General features: G+C 44.1%; 2 protein-coding genes across 2 annotated transcripts in view; one reads left to right on the top strand and one right to left on the bottom strand.

Moving 5' to 3' along the window:
• NMS (neuromedin S) overlaps window positions 1-10,158 on the bottom strand; it is a 22,984-nt gene extending 12,826 nt beyond the window's left edge. The window contains exon 1 of the mRNA XM_005486430.4: window positions 10,047-10,158. Within this exon, the coding sequence (XP_005486487.1) occupies window positions 10,047-10,071 (25 nt within the window). The 5' untranslated portion in view covers window positions 10,072-10,158. The remainder of the gene's footprint in view (window positions 1-10,046) is intronic.
• The window catches only part of CHST10 (carbohydrate sulfotransferase 10), a 22,020-nt gene continuing 12,631 nt past the window's right edge, over window positions 8,932-18,320 (top strand). The window contains exons 1-2 of the mRNA XM_005486432.4: window positions 8,932-9,271; window positions 14,010-14,149. Of these exons, the coding sequence (XP_005486489.1) occupies window positions 14,026-14,149 (124 nt within the window). The 5' untranslated portion in view covers window positions 8,932-9,271; window positions 14,010-14,025. The remainder of the gene's footprint in view (window positions 9,272-14,009; window positions 14,150-18,320) is intronic.

Below are 18,320 nucleotides of genomic sequence, written 5' to 3'. Positions count from 1 at the left end.
AACTCTGAGCAGTTTTTCCCTGTGATAATTATGCACCTGAACGTCCCTCAATGCTAGCAACATTGTGCATGAAATGCAGTACAGCCAGTTTGCTTTTCCCCTTTATAGCAATGCATCCTGAGAATGCATCTTGTCTGTCTTCAATGGCAATTGCTGCATCATCTTCTCACTCTGAAGACTCCAAGATAAAAAAGGAATTACTCCAAAGCCAAAACAGAAAGGGAAAAAATTAAAAGAGAATTTGAGGGAAATAATGACAAAGAGCAGAGTCGAGAGCTTATAGAAAACTACTTTCTGACTCGGCAGACGACCACTCTGTCCCTCATGTTTTGTCAAATGCAGTCCCTGCCTCTCTCAGCCCTGCTACACAAAAATGTGGAGGCTGGAGCCTCTCTAGCATATAAGTGAAGAAGACAGACATTTTTCTGCAGTATAATTTGCTGTAAGGCATCCCACTCAGAAGTGAGCAGAGAACTTAGGGCTTTTACCTGACTTAATTGCTAAAAAAGGAGGCAAAGCCAAAACAGGCAGCTGCATCAATGGTTATATCAGGTACCTTTCTCCTCAGTACATGTCACTGGGGAGAGGTTTAGCAGAGATGACACATTGGGACCACATCTCATAATTTGTTAATATAATGAGATGCAGTGCAATAACTGGCAAATCCTGTTTGGTTTATCACTGTAAACCTCAGAGATTTATGATGGCCAGAGGTATGTGACTATCATGAAATCACTTAAAATTGGAGATTATGTTATGTTTATTTCACTAGATGAATAGTCCTGAGACAGGGGAATTAATTGCATCCAATTCCAATTTTCTTTTTCTTTCTGTTGAAAGTGTTATCATATTCCTAGCTGGTAATAGACTGTCTAAAGAAGATGGTGTTTAATGGAATAGTAATGAATGATGTAAAGTTAAAATCAATTCATCCATGATGATTTACAGTAAGATAAGTGAGTACAACATTAAAGAAGCCAATAAAGACCATGATAAAGCTTCAGGAGGCATAATAAAGTTACAAAAAACAGTTTCTAGAGAGTATATTAAATATATTTCCAAAATCCAGGCTGTCATTTGAAAAATATTTTAAATGTCCTCGGTTCTACACGAGAAACATATTTGTGTATCCAGTTTCTGCTGGTTTTACATTAAAAAAACCCCACATTCACTTGATAGTGTAGTCTGGCAGGTTCTAGCAATCTGCTGAGTTATTGCCATAAAGCAGAGATGCTGCTGCAGTTCCTGGTCTTCCTTGCAACTCTGAAAGGCAGTCTTGGAGTAAGTTTTGTATCAAACACTTTTTGAAAGCAGCCATGTTTTTGCCATGGAATCAGTAATGTACTTCACTTATCCTGTTGTAAAATCCTGTTGAAGAAAAGAGATTTTTCCTGTGTGAAGAAGTTGGATAAGATGAAATATGTGTGCAATGGCTTAAGGATAATCTCATAATGACTAGAGTGTGACAATAAAATAAAAAAAATAAAGAAAAAAAAAGAAAAGAAAAAAGAAAGAAGAAAAAGAGAAAAGAAAAAAGAGAAAAGAGAAAAGAAAAAAGAGAAAAGAAAGAAGAAAGAAGAAAGAAGAAAGAAGAAAGAAGAAAGAAGAAAGAAGAAAGAAGAAAAAAGAAAGAAGAAAAAAGAAAAAGAAAGAAGAGAAAAGAAAAAAAAAGAAAAAAGAAAAAAGAAAAAAGAAAAAAGAAAAATCAATCAGAGCTCCCTGCCTTCTGTTTGGAGAAAACATAGCCAAAATGAATTCTAACTCCAGCAATATCAAGAGAACAGCAGAAGCTGATATGACCCAATAACTTCTGTAACAGGAGCACATTTAGACAACAGCAGTGCAAGGCACAATGTGGCACCATGAGTTATCCAAGAGAATGAGGCTCAGTGTGTTGCTGTTGTTTATCTTTCCTGAAGGACAAAATAATCTGCCCTCCTTGCAGTGGCTGGATCAATGGCTCACTGCTCAGTGACACGGTTTCCTTAATGAAGTGAGTGCTCAGTGAAGATGTGTAAATTAAGAAATAAGGATGTCACAGCAAAGTACATGCTAACTGCTCTGGTAGAGTTTTTTTTCAAACCAGGAAAGCCCACTTAAATGATGTAAAATATAAAAAGACAGAATGTCTAGAGGGAATTGGTAAGTGGGTGGATGGATGGCAGCCTCCTTCTTTTCTGGGGATACAACTTAAAACAAAGATAGTGTTGCTGTGGAAATATGCCTGCCTAAGTCGTGTGATGCTTCCAAATGCAGGGCTGGGGTGTTCCTTATACTAAAAAAAGAAATAGTTGTAACGCTCAAAGATTATTGTGAGCAGAGCCTGAAGGTGAACAGAGGATCTGCCCTTCAGCAAGAGCTGACAGCCTAAGAAAGGGAAGGGTTTGGCTCTGAATGGCAAAAAAGATTGTATTTAATAAAAATTTATGATGTTATATGGTAAGAGAGGAATGCTTAATACAGCTGATATGGGCTACTCACAATATTTTTAAAGGAACTGAGAAAAGAATCCGTAGGATCTGTGCTACAAGATGGTGTCTTGTACCACTGAACCAATGGACTTTCATGATAATACTTAGTTCACACTTGAAAACCACATCTTGGCTTGGCTTAGTCGTTTTTTAATTTAATTTCATCATTTTGAGCTCAGAGTAGATTTTGCAATTTAGAGCAACATGACTTGAAAAAACACATCATGATACTTTCTTAAACACTACAGTGATGGATAAAAGCATTAAAAATTATGTTTTTCTTTGGTTGAAGTATAAAGCTGTCAACTTCAATATTGCCTTTATCAAATACCAATTGCAATAGTAACATGTGACATTAATTTAACTGTGTGATTTGTGAGTATCTTAAAATACTTGTCAGAGACTGTGAAGGTCAATTTAATCTGTTAACCTTCTTTCATTTAAGTTGAATACCTAGCAAGAAGATGTAAAATAATTTCCCTCTTTTTAGATGAAGAAATTCCAGAGATAAAACAATGCTTTTCATGGTTGATCTATCATGGCTGGTCCTGACAGAAGGTTTGATGATGACTGGTGGTCACACAATTCCAAAACATCAACTGCTCTTTGGGTGAGCTGAATAAATGGAGAGGCTAGCTCGTAACCATCAGTTATACTTTGGGAGATGTCAAAGCTTTATATTAAATGTTGAAATCATCTTATACTCTCAATCCTTTTCTTTGTAGTGAAGCTGAAAGTAATGTCACTAAAACTTTCCATATTTACCCTACCCCTCATATTTTCAGGGTTCTTTTTGGTCATGGTTGCCATAAGTGGTTAAACTACACTTATTTTGGAAATGGGCATTTTCAAATAACAATCTCCCATGTGTTCTCACCTAGGTAAGAATAAGTTTTTATTGTTGCAGTGCAAGACTGACTGTGCCCTAATATCTTTAGAAACATTACATTGAAGGAAATAAAATTTGCTACAGCCAGAGAATCAAGGTAAGGCTAGGTCTTGTGAGCCTGATGTTTTTGTATTTCAAGGGCAAGAACCTTTAACATAAGTTTCAGTGACTGAAGAATTCATCTCACCTCAGGCTTGCAAATCCAAAGGTCATATTCTCCAAAACAATCCAACTTCTCCCTCTTTCTTCCATCCCTATTTCTGTCTACATGGTGACTGGGGAAATTCCTTGTCTTGATAAAAATTTTTATCTTTTTACTATTGTAGCATGTGAATATGCACAGGAAGTTCAAGGATATATGGTAACATAGTAAACAGCTCATATTGAGAAAGGCAGCAAAAAAAAAATCCCCTAAAAACACAGAGAATTTTCAACCTGTGTTTCTCTCTTCTTTTTGGGGATGAGTGTTTTTAGGATTTTTTTTTTTTTTTGCTTTTTGTTTGTTCATTTGTTTGTTTTAGAGTCAAGGAAGCTATGGAATAGGCTCCAGACTCTGTAAAATGATGGGCTCTTAGTTTCCACTGGAAACAGTCACACATAGCTCCAAAATTATTCTTGGATAAGGACCATGCTCCCAGAGGAGCACACTCTGAGGTATGGCACAGGGGCCACACTGTGCAGGAGGACATGGGCCCTCCCTGTGCCAGAGCACAGCCTGCCTCTGCAGTGCCTTGGGCAGGGGATGTGCCAAGAGCTGTGAATTCCCACCTCTCCCAGACTTGCCCTCCTGAGTTTGGGTTGTAGCACAGTGCCTGTCGTTTTAGGATAACCCTTTTAGACTTACATCTCCTTGAATTTCTGGCACAAACACTTTTTTCTTGCCTTCACAAGAGTAGTGCAATTCCTAGTTAATTATTAAGCTATAAGGATATGGGAAACAAATGCTCAAATTCCTCCTGATAGATACCACATCTGCCACCTCCCAAGAGCCAGCCCTAAACAGCAAGTTATAAATTATTTGAAGCACTCAATGTCCCTGTGAAAGCTGTTCCACTTAGTGTAAAACATTCTAATCCTACATACATTCACTAGGAAATGGGACCCAGGTTCTGTACCTGCCTCCACCTCTCTTTTATTTTTTAATCTCACACCCCCATGATCTAAGATACCCCTCAGGCTTCCTCAAGTGCTTCTGCTTACCCCAAAACTGGTCAGTTTTCTAACCTGGGGATAATCAAGCAGAAGATAACAGCTCTCCCAACCATTGCTACAGCAGCACTATTGGTATCATATACTGCAGGAATGGTGTCTTCTGCTTACCATGCTGTCCTTAGGTGTTTTTTCAATATTTCAGAGTGTAATCTCAAACACTGGTTGAGAGAAGTATTAGTTCAGAGTAGCACAGCTGCCTCCTTGATAATCTTTTTTTTAAGAAACAATGACAAAAAAAATAAAAAAAACCAAAAAAAAAACCCCAAAAAACCTAAAAATCTGCCTTATTTCTTTATGTGAGCCTAGAGCAGCTCTGGTGCTCTCTGTCTGCTGTGCAATGCCACTCTTGCAGCTCCTCTCGAGTCAAGACCAGCACTGGCAGGTGCATGGGTACCTGCAGCTTACCCACACTGGAGCCTAAGTCACAATGCAACCATGAGCATTGTACCTGCAGGGTCACAGCAGCTTTGTCACCTGCAAATAGCCTGGAAATAATAATTTGTCTCTTGGAGAATGCAGCAGGTAAATTTAATGCTCAGCTGCTTGCCAGTTTGACTCTGCCAGCTGAATCCAGCTGTCTGATTTGGACTGTGGGGAAAGGGGAGGGTTAAAAGAGGGCAGCAGTCACTTTGCAATACAGTAACTTGTTTTGAACACTAAGTGATTCAGTCAATTCTCTTAATTTCACTACTTTGGAAAACACCCACAACTGGGACTTCAAATTCAATTGTTATATCTGATTTTTGTTTAAAGGATTGACTTATCTTGCTACATTGACATGATAATTTGCTGATTGACGGCACTCATTTTATGACCCATATAATTAATTTTGAATAATTAGGTTAAATTTTAATTGACATTGATTTGATAATTAAGCAAAGAACTACTCTAGTCCAGTCCTAGCAGAACATTTGGTTCTTTGCTATTAATAAACTTCACAAATCTGTTTTCATTTTTCAGACTACCAACTCAGACTAAATATCTGAAGAGTTTAAGAAAAATTAGATGGTTCAGCTAATGACCTACTTACCTCAATCTAAACTGTTTGTCTCCTTCTTAAAGGGCAACCAAATGGTGTAATGATATGCAAAATTTAAGAATTCCAAGGCACACAACATGAGGTAAAACTTGCTTTTAACCCAAAATAAAAAGTTAACTTAATCTTTGAATGAACACATCTCATTTGCTACTTACCCATCTGATTTTACCCCTGCTACAGCCAGTATGATTTTACTGATATTAGCCCTAAGTCCCCCCAGTCCATCCACACACCTCAATCTTTCCTATGCAAGGAAACACATGCTACTTTTGATATATTATATTTATGCTGTATTAGTAAATCCTGAATCTGTATGAGGCTGTACTTCCCTGAATTCATTGATTCATTGGCCTGCCTTTTTGTTTTGTTTTGTTGGGGTTTTTTTGTTGTTTCCACAGTGTCTCTTAATAATGTAGAGGCCAGAAAGTATTCTATATGTTCTATCTTGTGTCAACCCAAACCACATTTAAATAAGCTCCCTTAAGTTCCAGAAAGAGACAGAATCTGGTGATAAAGATCACACCCTAATAAATGTATTACATACCAAAGGTGCCATGTTTGACCTGTAAATCAAGGTACTTGTACACAAGAGATCTCCTCTGGTGATCAGCCATGCCTCAGAAATGCAGTCATGAAGCAGATAGATGTTTTCACTAGTAATGCACTAGGAAAAGCATGCCTTCCTGCTGATTTAAATAAGATTTATTTAAATCCTCGTGAGTGTTTGATGCTGAGCAGGTGACTTGTCTTAAGGTCAGCTCTTATGGAAACAAAAAGGACTACCAAGACTAATCCCAGTAACTGATTAAATCCTGAAATAACAGCAAATAAATAGTATAAGTTTAACAATATGGGCAAGCCTAGGCTTCTGCTGAATAGGATGAACTTGGAAGGTCAAGGAAAATGAAAGTTCTGTCAGTGTGATTAGGTTGGATGTGTTCAAATATAAACTCCAGTATGGATGATTACTTATCTTGTCCAAGACAGGGGCTCATTTAAAAATTTTGGTATGCTTAAATGCCATTTAGAATTAACTTATACTAAGGGCAGTCAAGACAGCCTGCCACTGACAGATAACAACTTCTTAAAATGCTTGATTGAGCTACACCTGGTCTTCCCTGACTGGCCAAGCTGCAAATGTGGATCTTCTGTAAGACCCTTCCTGGAGAAGTGTGAAACCTGGAATAAAGATACACAAGAGTTATTAGGGCATACACCCCCTTTTTTAGTGGAATAAACATTGAAGATTGAACATGTTATTAACATGATTTTTTTTTTTTAGGTTTAGGCCAATGTCGTTACAGAAAAAATGGGTACATCACTTCCATTGGCTTTGGCATCATCTATCTGAGAAAGACACTCTAGAATATTCCAGAGAGAGCAGGGTGACTTTTCACCAGCTTAATTATGCTTCACATTGCTCTGCTCTGGTGATGTAAAAATTCTCTAGTATTAAAAAGAACCCAGACTCACACAATGATTTTGCTGCCTATTTAAAGCACTAAACCCTACTGCAGCTTAGCATTATTAGTAGCAAGAATCCTGTTGGCCTGAACTAGCAACTGTATAATCCAACAGTACAGTTGCCTATGCAACACATTCTTCAACTTCATCAGACACTTTCAGGCCCGATTACTGACAACAAAGCTTATTAACTGGGCTTAATTTGGAAAATTGGTCTCTTTTGTGCTGGATTAATTATTATACATGTCAGTAACAATGTACTTGAAAGGTTAAAATTCCTAGGTTGAGCCTGATAAACTGGCAGGAATTGGTTCCACAGCTGGAGACTGCTTATTAATAAATCCATGTGTAGCTGCAACTGTAGTCATCACTGAAACCTGGGGAAAGGAGCAGCTTTCTAGCTTGTGCAAGACTCAGACTGGTGACAGCCACAGAGTGCCAGTGTGCTTTGCTTAAAAAGTAACTGTCACAATCGTCATTTCTACTTCACAGGCAGAGAGGAAGGGATGCACAAGGATGTGGTGTTCCAAGATGCTGATACAAACACACAGAGTCAGGCAGAGAACTGGGTTTCTGATTACTGGGTTTTGTCCACTGGTTCCCAGTGACATCTCTGTTTCTGCTGCTTCACTGGAGACCAGCAGCCATCAGTGTAGCACCGAACACATGGCTGCCAACACACTTGCATTAGTCTGTTCTACTCCATAGGCTGGCCATGGTATCTGGACCAATGACAGAATCCTTAGATTTCCTTGGTCAGGCTTCAGCAAAGTGCACCACAGTAGTCAAGTCTGAAAATGCGTGGATCAGGTCATGGTCTAAATCATGGTCTAAACAGGGACAAGTGCACTGTAAGAATGCAATATGTCCTCAAGAGGACCTGTTTGAAATAGATATTAAAAAGAGACACATCACCAGCGCCTGATTTTGATGGGGTTTGTGGCTATCAGAGTCCTGTGGGTGAGCGTTTTGCTTGTCCAGTGGGCAGAGCACTGAGTGCACAGCTGTGTGCACTACACAGCGCCTCTGAGGGAAAAGGAGCCTGGGCTGGGCTGCAGCAGCATTCAGATAACACCTGCCATCGCACCACAGCTGCTCTTCACAGGGCTTTAAGGGCAGCTTTCTTCTCCTGGAGCCTGCCTCCGGCCTGTGTCTGCCACGTCAGGGTGAGGGCTTGGGGAATGCCCGGCTCTGCCAGCTGCTTTTAGATTAATTGTTTCATTCCTGCCTGACCAAGGACAGCGTTCCTGCCTGACGGTAGGCTTCAGAAAATGAAACAGTTAGAGGTGTTTGGAGAAACATGAGGGACGAGGAATCACATGGAAAGGGATTCTATCGATCTCTTCAACTCCCTAACAGGAGGTTGTAGCCAGGCAAGGACCGATTTCATGTCCCAAGTAGCAAGAGACCAGAGGAAACAGCCTCAAGTTGCACCAAACGAGATCTAGGTCAGGTTTTTGGGAAAATTTCTTCATGGAAAGGTTGTCAAACATTGGCACAGGCTGCCAAGGGCAACTGTGGAATCACCTTCCTGAAGCGTTCAAAAACCACACGGATGTGACCCCCGGGGACACGGCTTAGTGGTGCCCTTGGCAGCGCTGGGGGAGCGGTTGGACTCAAAGATCCTAGAGGTCTGTTCCAACATAAATGATTCTGTAATTTCCAGATGCACATATTTTTCTTAAACAGACACGAGCGTTAGTGACCTACGAAGATACTTTAACAGTTAAAAAACCCAAACGTAACAACCCAAACACACGTACACAAGCGCATACTCGTGAGTCCGGCTGGAAAACCCCGCTCGAGGGGAAGGAGGGAAAAGGCGGGGCGGGGAGGGGAGGGCAGAGCTGCCCAGCCCGCCCTCTGTTCCTCCCTCCCTCCCGCCTTCGGGCGGCCGGGTGCGGCGCTGCGTCTTCCCGCAGCCGAACCGGGCCGTCCTCGCGGCGGCCTTCACCTTCCTCCCCTTCCCGGCGGCGGGGCTGGGGCCTGCCCGCGGCCCCGGAGGAGATGGCGGCGGCGGCGGCGGCCGGGCCGGGCGGCGGCGGCGGCAGGGGCTGAGCGGGGCCGGGGAGGCGCCGCCGCCGCCCGTAGCCGGCCGGGGGTGATGCGCCGGCAGCCGGGGCCGCCCGAGCGGGCCGGCCGTGCCGCCGAGTGAGGCGGGAGCCCGGCTCTGCGGGCAGCGGCGCTGGAGGGCCGGTAAGCGGGGAGGGGCCGGGCAGGGCCGCGGGGGGAGGCCTGGCGGCCGCCAGCCCAGGGCAGAGGCACCTCCGGCACCCCGGCTCGAGCGGGGATGCCAGCGGGCGCTGCGGGCATGTGTTGTCCGTCTCTGCCGGGTGAGGGGAAGCCCGCCCAGCTTCCCTCCAGAATGAGAAAAGTTTATGTCGGTTCATCCCAGGTCCCTGCGCCCGGAGCCGGGCTGGGACTGGGGCTTGGCACTGCCTCGGCTCGTCCCCTGCCGGTCAGAGCACGACCCTGTGCCCTGTTCTTGGCGGGGACCGCTCTGTTCTTACGGAATGAATGGACCACCTCTGAAGCCTGCACGCTGCCGTTCCCAGCAGTAACGGGCGTGGGCTGCCCGCTGGAGAGGAGCTGCTGTCTGTCAGGCCGGGCACGGAGGGCAGGCAGGGGCCGGCCCAGCCCGGGGCCGCGGGACGGGCGCACGCCGGGCCTGCCCCGGGCCCGGGCGGGTCACGCAGCGGTGCCGGCGCTGCTGCTGCCCTGCTCCGGGTGCACATCCCGCTGACAGGTGAACTGCGTGCGCACGGACCCCCGGGCCCCAGCGGGAGCTGGAGGAGCCGACACGCAGGCCTGCTAGTGCCCTCGGGAGGAGGCGAGCTCTAGGAAAGAACCAGCCTGTTACGATGTATGTTAGAACATTAAGTAGCACCACGCAACCTGCCAAAGGAGCGTCTGTGATATATGTTAGTCTGAATTTTTTTTTAAGTAGAACAAATTGGCCAGATTTTCTTACCTGTAAAATAACACAAAGGAAGCATTGATGAAAATGAAGTAGGTTGTCCCAGTTAGCTGTTGCTTGGCCTTGCTTACCAGTTCCATTTGCAGTGATGTGAGTCATCATGTGCTGATGGGCAAGCACTTGGGAGTGTGAGTGACTCCTGGCGTGTCACTGCCATCGAGGATGCGGGCAGGGACTGTCCTGCCAAGGAGCCCCTGTGCAGGCAGCATAAACTGCAGAGCCAGAGGCTGTGCGCTGAGTTTTAATGCTGCTTACATCGTTCACCCTTTGTCCCATCGTTCACTTGAAGACAGCAGTCTTCTGCAAAGAATGAGTGTTTATTCGAGGGAGCAGGTTACCCGTGGGCCTCGGGTCAAGCCTGCAACGCTGTGTCTTGATCTTTGGTTCATGTTTGTGTTGTGTGTTGGGCTCTGTGTGTTGGTGATCCCCTTTTTTCTCATGCAAAACCCTTCATCTGGCTAATCTGTGACAGTTTGCTTTTGTGGCAGCCCTGAGAGGGAAGGACAGAGGAATGGGTGGGGACAGGAATTTTGAGATCTGGTGCTTCTAAAAAGTGTAAATTGCAGTAAGAGGGAAAAACTAACCAGAGAGCTGTGTATTTCATTGTGAGAAAATGGACTAAACCTTCAACATATTTCTTGCTTTTGTCTGCTTGTAAAGTAAAACTGTGTTTTAGACAGCCAGAAATAGAAGACTGCTTTGGAAGCTGAAGGAGCCTTTTAAAGAGAAAAACGAGAAGGTAGTACATGTATTTACTAGAAAATAAGTGCAGGAGAGGCAACAGAAATGCAGCAAGGTTAGAGATAAAAAAGGAAATGCAATTGCCCTATGTGAAAACAATAAAAATATTAAGGTAGAGATAGAGAAACAACATAAACACATTATTTTTTTTAAAGCACTGATCATTGCATTCGAGCATAATGGTTGTGTTACTTCTGTCTGTAATTATGAATCGTTCTTCTTGAGATCAGTGATGAGCTGCTGATGCAGATGTACTTTAGGATGCTGGAAGTAACAGTGTAGTAATATCATAATTTCTTTATGACAGATCCTCTGACAAGACTCTTACATTCATAAGTATTGTTGCAGATTTCATGTGCACATTAAAAAAAGAAGAGTGTACAAAACTGCTTAATGTTTTCCTCTCAGCTTCCACGTCTTGAAGGGCAAAAGTGGTGCTTCTTATGGATGGGGCTGCAGATGTGACCCCTTCCTGCTCTAAGCCTGTCCTTAAGGTGGGAATTGTACTGCTTGTGGGTGACTGGCTGAAATGCTCTCCTGCCCCTACAGCACAGGACCTGGCAGCAGGGTCCTCTCGCCACTGACTGCATTCAGGTCAGAGCACACAGCACCTGTATTTCCCATGTGATTTAACACAATTTCTTAGAAATCCAATACATGAATTACATAAGAGAATATAGATCAATAGTCTTTACTGAATGGTGTGCATCCATCACTGTTATGGAAGTGGGCAGACTAGCAGGGAGGCTATGAATGTTGGAGGCCTTTCTACCCTGCTTTATGTAGGACAAATATACTGAGCTGGGCAGAGAGGTTTGGCCCAGACTTTTCATTATACCTCTGAAAAGCCCATAGCTGATTGTTAGAGTTTTTCCTCCTGCAGAGTGTTCTCTGCAGGCTTCTGTCAGTCTGCTGCATTCAGCGTTTTGGATGTTGAACAGTTCTTATGGTTTTAGCAGAGCTACCTAAAAAGTAACAAATGTCATTGCTACAGTTCTGTGTCTTGATATCAGATCTGAATTTTTGTCTTCTGTGAGAGCTGGAAATGAATGCAGTGTTTGAGAGTAAAGGTAACAAATCTCGGTGCCTAAGTGGAAGACGGTGCATTTCATGGCAGACTGAAAAATGAGGGCCTTTGAGACCTGGTGGTTTTCAGCATGAATCTTAGGGCAGGCTTGCACTAGTGCAGTGGTAGGATGGGAATAACTTTTGAACTACTTAGCTGAAAAGAGGCCAGTCTGATGGAATTCCTATGATATTTGTATTTCCCAGTCAACAGCTTTCCAGATCATGAAGAATAAACATGTTTGGAATGTTGCATGATCAGTTGTCAGCCAGGGAATTACAGCAAAAAACAGGAGATGACAAACATTGTCTTGATGGAGGTCACAGCACCTGTAGTTGTCCAAAATACAGTTGATATCTAGGTATGGTGTTTTTAAAAGTACTTAAAAATGGATTCATGAAAGAAGAGGGGGGAAAGAAAGAAACTTTCAGAAACCTAACTGAAAAATGAGGAGATAAAAATAGGCTTCAACACTGCCATCCTAGCTATTTTTTTTCCCTTTAACTGGAGATATTCAGTTCTTTTCATCCTCTTACCCATTTTTGCATACATCACTTGGGTCCCAAGTCTGTTTTGAGCTGCTTGACTGCCTGCACAGGTTTTCAGCATATCCTGAAGATGGTTCACTGCTGTCAGCTTTAGAGAGAATTCTTCCTGGAAACATTTGCATTGCTGGAAGGCAAAAGCTAGTTGGAAAAGCATTGGCACCTGTAGCAGTAGTAGTGATGTTGCAGGTGGACATGCTGAAACAACATCAAAACCAGGCTTACTTCTGGTATTGAAATTTTATGGGAATGAAGAAAGTGGAATACTGGTATATGACCGAGAAACTTAATAAACACTTCCTTAGAAATGTTAACTAACATTTTTTTGCATTATAACTGCGAATGAGGGTATTTCTTGTATTCCTTGGCAATTCACTTAAATGCCAGTATAGAAATTGTGATCACAAACCATGCAGACGTGACTCTCATTGAAGTTGCATGTGGCTACTTTAGGACTGAGTTTGGTCCTATTGCTAGTTACAGGATTGTTGTGAGGATGTCATTGTATGAGATTTTTGTATTAGATCCTCTTTGGTTAAATGCTTGGATGTTGTGTTCCATGTGTTCTCAAAAGGAAGCATTCACTCTTTTCAGCACCTGAGTTCAGCCCCTCAGGTGTCTTATCCCTCCAGCAACAGTAGAGATAATAGTGCTATACTTTTATAGGTTTTGGATGTGGGTTATTTTTTTATTTGCAATGGAGCTTTCACAGATACCTGGTATCCACCCCCATGTGTATTGCCCATCAGAAGTTGGGAATTCAGCTAAAGATACAGCCTAAAATTTTCCATTTCTCTTAGTGGCTGGGCCCTTCAATCTCTTTTATCATTGGTTTCCTTATATTTAATCTTATAGTCATAGAAAAAAATTTATTAGGATAGCAGTTTCAAAAATCAGGATAGAACTGTGTATTCAGTCAGTTCCTGTGGGTGGTTTCTTTGCACATTAAAACTGCTGTCTCAATTGTTTGGGTAACCCTTCCTGCCCTCCTGAGGAGGTTCTGTCTTTGAGGCTTACCTGCAGGGATACAGCTACATGTAGTAGGCAGTGCTGCAAGGAAACTGAAAAATATTTGGTCAGCTTCAGCTTAGTGTTCCAGCTTGGTAGCTTCCAGCCTGTAATTTCTGTGGGCTGGGCAGGGGAAGAGTCCATGTTATATGTCATAAGCTGGCTTGGGATAACCAAGTATAGTGTTAATGGTACATCTACCACTGAGAGCACAGCTTTCTTCAGTCTCCCTTCCTCTCCTACAATGGGCTGTCTTGCTAAGCTGAATCAAAAAATAAACTCTTCTTTTAAAAAACGGGGGTTTTGATCTATCTCCCCAAGCAGTCAGACACAGTGCAATTCCCAGCACAAGCAGAAGGGGGGAATGTGAACAAGGGTGAAGGAGTGAACCCTCCCTTTGATAGCAGCCAGTGGTTACATTGTCTCAGCCTTAATGTTGCTTAAAAATACAGCTGAATGGACAAAAAGTTAAACGTGGAATCTACTGCTATGTTTTATGACACACATACATATTAAAGTTTTATTTTTGGTTATGGAAAGTACTTTTTCTAAACTAACAAAAATAATTAATGTGTCAATCTTTTCTCTTTCCAACAGGAAGTGCCAACTTTATATGGCTCACATGCATGCTGACAACATGCACCACCAGTGGCTGCTGCTAGCTGCATGCTTTTGGGTGATATTCATGTTCATGGTTGCTAGCAAGTTTATCACATTGACTTTTAAAGACCCAGATGGTAAGTTTAGCTTTAATGTTTGATGTGAAACAGAAAATTGAATGGTGCTTTACAAAAATATTCTTTTCTATGTAAGTAGCTCTTGGCGTGTTATCACTTCTTCAGTAGGACTGAGAACAGAACAACTAAATGTCTGGAAGTGACAGTGCTGATATTCAGTTCCATTTGTTGCTGTCCGGTTTATCTCGGCTGTTTGAGGGGCCTGAAAAGGCCCGGAGTGGCCTTGGGGCAGCCCGCGTATCGAAGGACGAGAAGAGGCTTCAGTTCTTCTTTCGGTTTTTATGTTTATTAATTGTTTATCTAAAAGATGTTCTTTCAGCCAAACAAAGATCCGCTCAGCAGTCAGCCATGGGCACACTGTCTGCCCTCCCGGGCAGCCACGTATCTTTATACCCACTGTTACGTATACAATATTTATCATTTTTCCCCAATACCATCTATTCTTATAACTCGGTGTACTTTCAGTAATAACCAATCCAAAGGTGCCACCGTGGCCAAAGAAGATGGAGGAGAGGAGGAAGAAGAAGGAGGGCAGGACACACCCCAATTCCTCCATCTTACTCCTCTAAACCCCCCTGTACATAAATCCTAAACCCTGTTTCTCACCCTCTAATTAGCTAATCTTTTCGCCCTTCACCCCGATGAGGCCTTCTTATCTTCATAAAGGTGTCGTCTCCCGTGTAGGGTCAAAGTCCTGCCACCAGACACTTCTGGCAACATTCCAGGGCTCCCGAGCCCCCCAAGGTGGTCTCGGTGGCTCAGCATCTCAGGACTGAGATCTTGAGATCCGACATCTCCCCCTTCTGTTTGCCCCAAGAAAACCTCTTTTACAATCCGATTCATGGCACCTGGGACGACATGGATGAGGACTAGGAGAATTATTACAACATAAAATCCTACCCTTAAAATTCTTCTCCAAATGAGAGAAATGTCAAAGAAATCTACCAGCTGATCAATCCATGATCCTTTGTCAGTTTTCCCTGTAATAGGTAAATTTACCCCATTGCCTATTGCAATTCAAGACCCCAAGGAGAAAACCCCCCAGAGTCTTTCGTCCTTATACAGAAATATTCAAGACCCCAAAGAGAAAACCCCCCAGAGTCTTTCGTTTCTCTTGTTTCTCTTCTGAGTTGTCCTTTGCAGTCTGAGTCCCGACTTTTGTCTGAGTATTCGTTTCTTCTTATATCTTGTTGAGGAAAATCGCTGCATAGTTGCAGACTCGTTACGAGATGATGCTGTAGCTCTGCTGAACCGATCCGGCATGTCGTGCACTCAGGGGTTACCTGGTTTTTGATTCAACTGACAATAGGGTTAGAACACACGCCTCCCCAGGAGGGGAGAGGCTTGGACTCCACGAGGGTTTTTACCAAAGGCACCAAGTCTGGAGAGGGCCCCTCCTCGCCTGAGACGTCACCGGGGGTCTGGCCCGCCCGCGCTCTGCGCATGTGTGCTTTCCGAGCCGCTCCCTGTCTCTCCCGAGGTAATTTTTCCCTCTCCCTTTTTGTTCCGCCTCTGAATTTTCCCCCTCGGTCTGCCCCTGACTCTGTCTCCTCCTCCTCCGACGCTGTGTGTGTGTGGCCCTTCGTCAGTGTGTGCGGGCCGCCCCCGCCGGCACCCGCGCCCGCCGCGACTCGCACCGGGTTTTTTGCGTCACAACCGCGCGCCTCCTGCGTCTCACGGCAGCCTTTCTGGGATTGCGCAATTTCCCCTAATTTCGCTGCATGGGTCAGACGCCCTGGCGTTGGTTTGTGATTCTGCCCCGGGTTCTTGCGAGTTTTGCCCGCCGCGCGCGTTTCTGCTACCTTGCCGGCCCCCGGGGCCACTGCACCCCGGCCCTGAGCTTAGCAAAGCCGTATCTGAACACGCGTCTTTTATTTTTTCTTCAGCCGCGCTCCCCGCCTGCTCCGCCGCTGCCTGGCTGCCGCGAGAAAGCGCCTCCCCCGGTCCCCTCTCCCCCCCCCCCCGCTCCCCCTCTGCTCCTGAGTCCTCCATGCTCTCTGGGCTTTCAGTACGCTTTTTGGGAGTTTCCCGGGGTTTCTGGGTTTTGGGACCGGGTGTTTTAATAATATTTCTCGCTCTCTTTCTTCGAGAGCCTTTCCCCCCTGGCTTCTTAAGGCCAGAGCTAATCTTTTCCGGAGTCTTGCTCCCCCCTCTTTTGAGGGCCCCCCCCCCAGACGTCTGCTGCGTCTGGAGGTTTTCCTTCCTGGCCTTTTAAGGCCAGAGCTAATTTTTTTTTTTGTGTATGTTTGTGTCACACCTTATAAGGCGGACAAAATTTCCCGTTGTTCCTGGGAAGGTGTGCCCCCCATGTTCTTATTTTCAGGCTTTCTTACCAAATCTCTCGTCAGAGCAGTCTGGAAGTCTCGGTCACTGTCCAGCAGATCACGAGAGGTGGTCCCAGGGCACCTTTCTGGGTCCGATCCGGGCTGTTCTGCTACGAATTGTCTTCGGCAGAAACTGAGAGGTGGAATTCTCAGTGACTGCTGTTTTTTTGCAGTCTCTGTTGGCTTTTTTTTTCTCTTCTTCTCTCTTTTTTTTCTTCTTTTCAGGCTTCTTTCCTCAGGAGTTATCAGTGCTCTCCTGGGATCTCGTCTAAGATCGGAGCTGTTCCCTTCGGTCTTCTGGTCTTCAGGGTTTGAGGTTGCCCCCCCCCGAAAGGTTTTGTGGTGGTTCGAGCTCACCCAGTGGAAGCCAAATGTCCGGTTAATCTCGGCTGTTTGAGGGGCCTGAAAAGGCCCGGAGTGGCCTTGGGGCAGCCCGCGTATCGAAGGACGAGAAGAGGCTTCAGTTCTTCTTTCGGTTTTTATGTTTATTAATTGTTTATCTAAAAGATGTTCTTTCAGCCAAACAAAGATCCGCTCAGCAGTCAGCCATGGGCACACTGTCTGCCCTCCCGGGCAGCCATGTATCTTTATACCCACTGTTACGTATACAATATTTATCATTTTTCCCCAATACCATCTATTCTTATAACTCGGTGTACTTTCAGTAATAACCAATCCAAAGGTGCCACCGTGGCCAAAGAAGATGGAGGAGAGGAGGAAGAAGAAGGAGGGCAGGACACACCCCAATTCCTCCATCTTACTCCTCTAAACCCCCCTGTACATAAATCCTAAACCCTGTTTCTCACCCTCTAATTAGCTAATCTTTTCGCCCTTCACCCCGATGAGGCCCTCTTATCTTCATAAAGGTGTCGTCTCCCGTGTAGGGTCAAAGTCCTGCCACCAGACACTTCTGGCAACATTCCAGGGCTCCCGAGCCCCCCAAGGTGGTCTCGGTGGCTCAGCATCTCAGGACTGAGATCTTGAGATCCGACATGTTGCTAGAAGTCTGCAAATCTAACATCACAGGAGATTTTTTTGGTGGTTGAGAACAGAAGGGATCGTGTTTGGCAGTACTGTCTTGGCAGGTCTGCTTTTTCAATTACATTTAGTTTCAGTATCATGATCTACTAGGGGTAGAACTTATGTGCAAAAACAACAGAGCACTATTACCTGTTTAAAGTCAGAAGAGGCTCAGAGGGCACTGAAGAGGTCATTTCACATGATACTAATTTCTGTCTTTTTGTCACTGCTTGTCTTGTGGCTGAGGCATTATGTAAAACTTGTGGAAAGTTTTATTTCATTTGAGTGCGCTTTGCCTAGCCACCTCTGGCCTGCTTCTTGCATTCAGTTTTATCCCCTGCTATTTGACTTGTAAACAGCTTATAGGCTTTTGCTCAGCTTAAGTAGCGAGATGTTATTAAGATGATGAGGAATTTAAGCCATTTGATGACACCACACAAATGTGGTGGGGAGCTGCTGGGGAGCTGCTCTTACAAAGCCACCCTACAGAGAGCTTTGGGTGAAGGTGATGATATGACTTGGAGTCTTAAGGGATTTGTTTCTGCATCTTCCTAAGACATGCAAAAATATGTAATTTTGAAGCATTGACACTTGTGCTGTGTTTTTCAATAACTGGATAATGGAAAAATACATTGGGTGTACCTTTATAAATAATATGCATCTATGTGAAGATTTATTCAGCAAGCCTTACAAAGGAGAAATGTAGACTAACTTAGCTTTCCTTGGACCCAGCTGTTCTGTCCTGGTACATCTGCAAATCAGCTAGTCTTATGTTAGTAGTTATATCTTCCAGTATTTCACTCCATGCCAAATCTTGTTTCCCAGTT

Source organism: Zonotrichia albicollis, chromosome 2 (assembly GCF_047830755.1).
Source record: "Zonotrichia albicollis isolate bZonAlb1 chromosome 2, bZonAlb1.hap1, whole genome shotgun sequence".
NCBI classification, from domain to species: Eukaryota; Metazoa; Chordata; class Aves; order Passeriformes; family Passerellidae; genus Zonotrichia; species Zonotrichia albicollis.
This window is presented reverse-complemented; position numbering and strand designations above follow the sequence as displayed.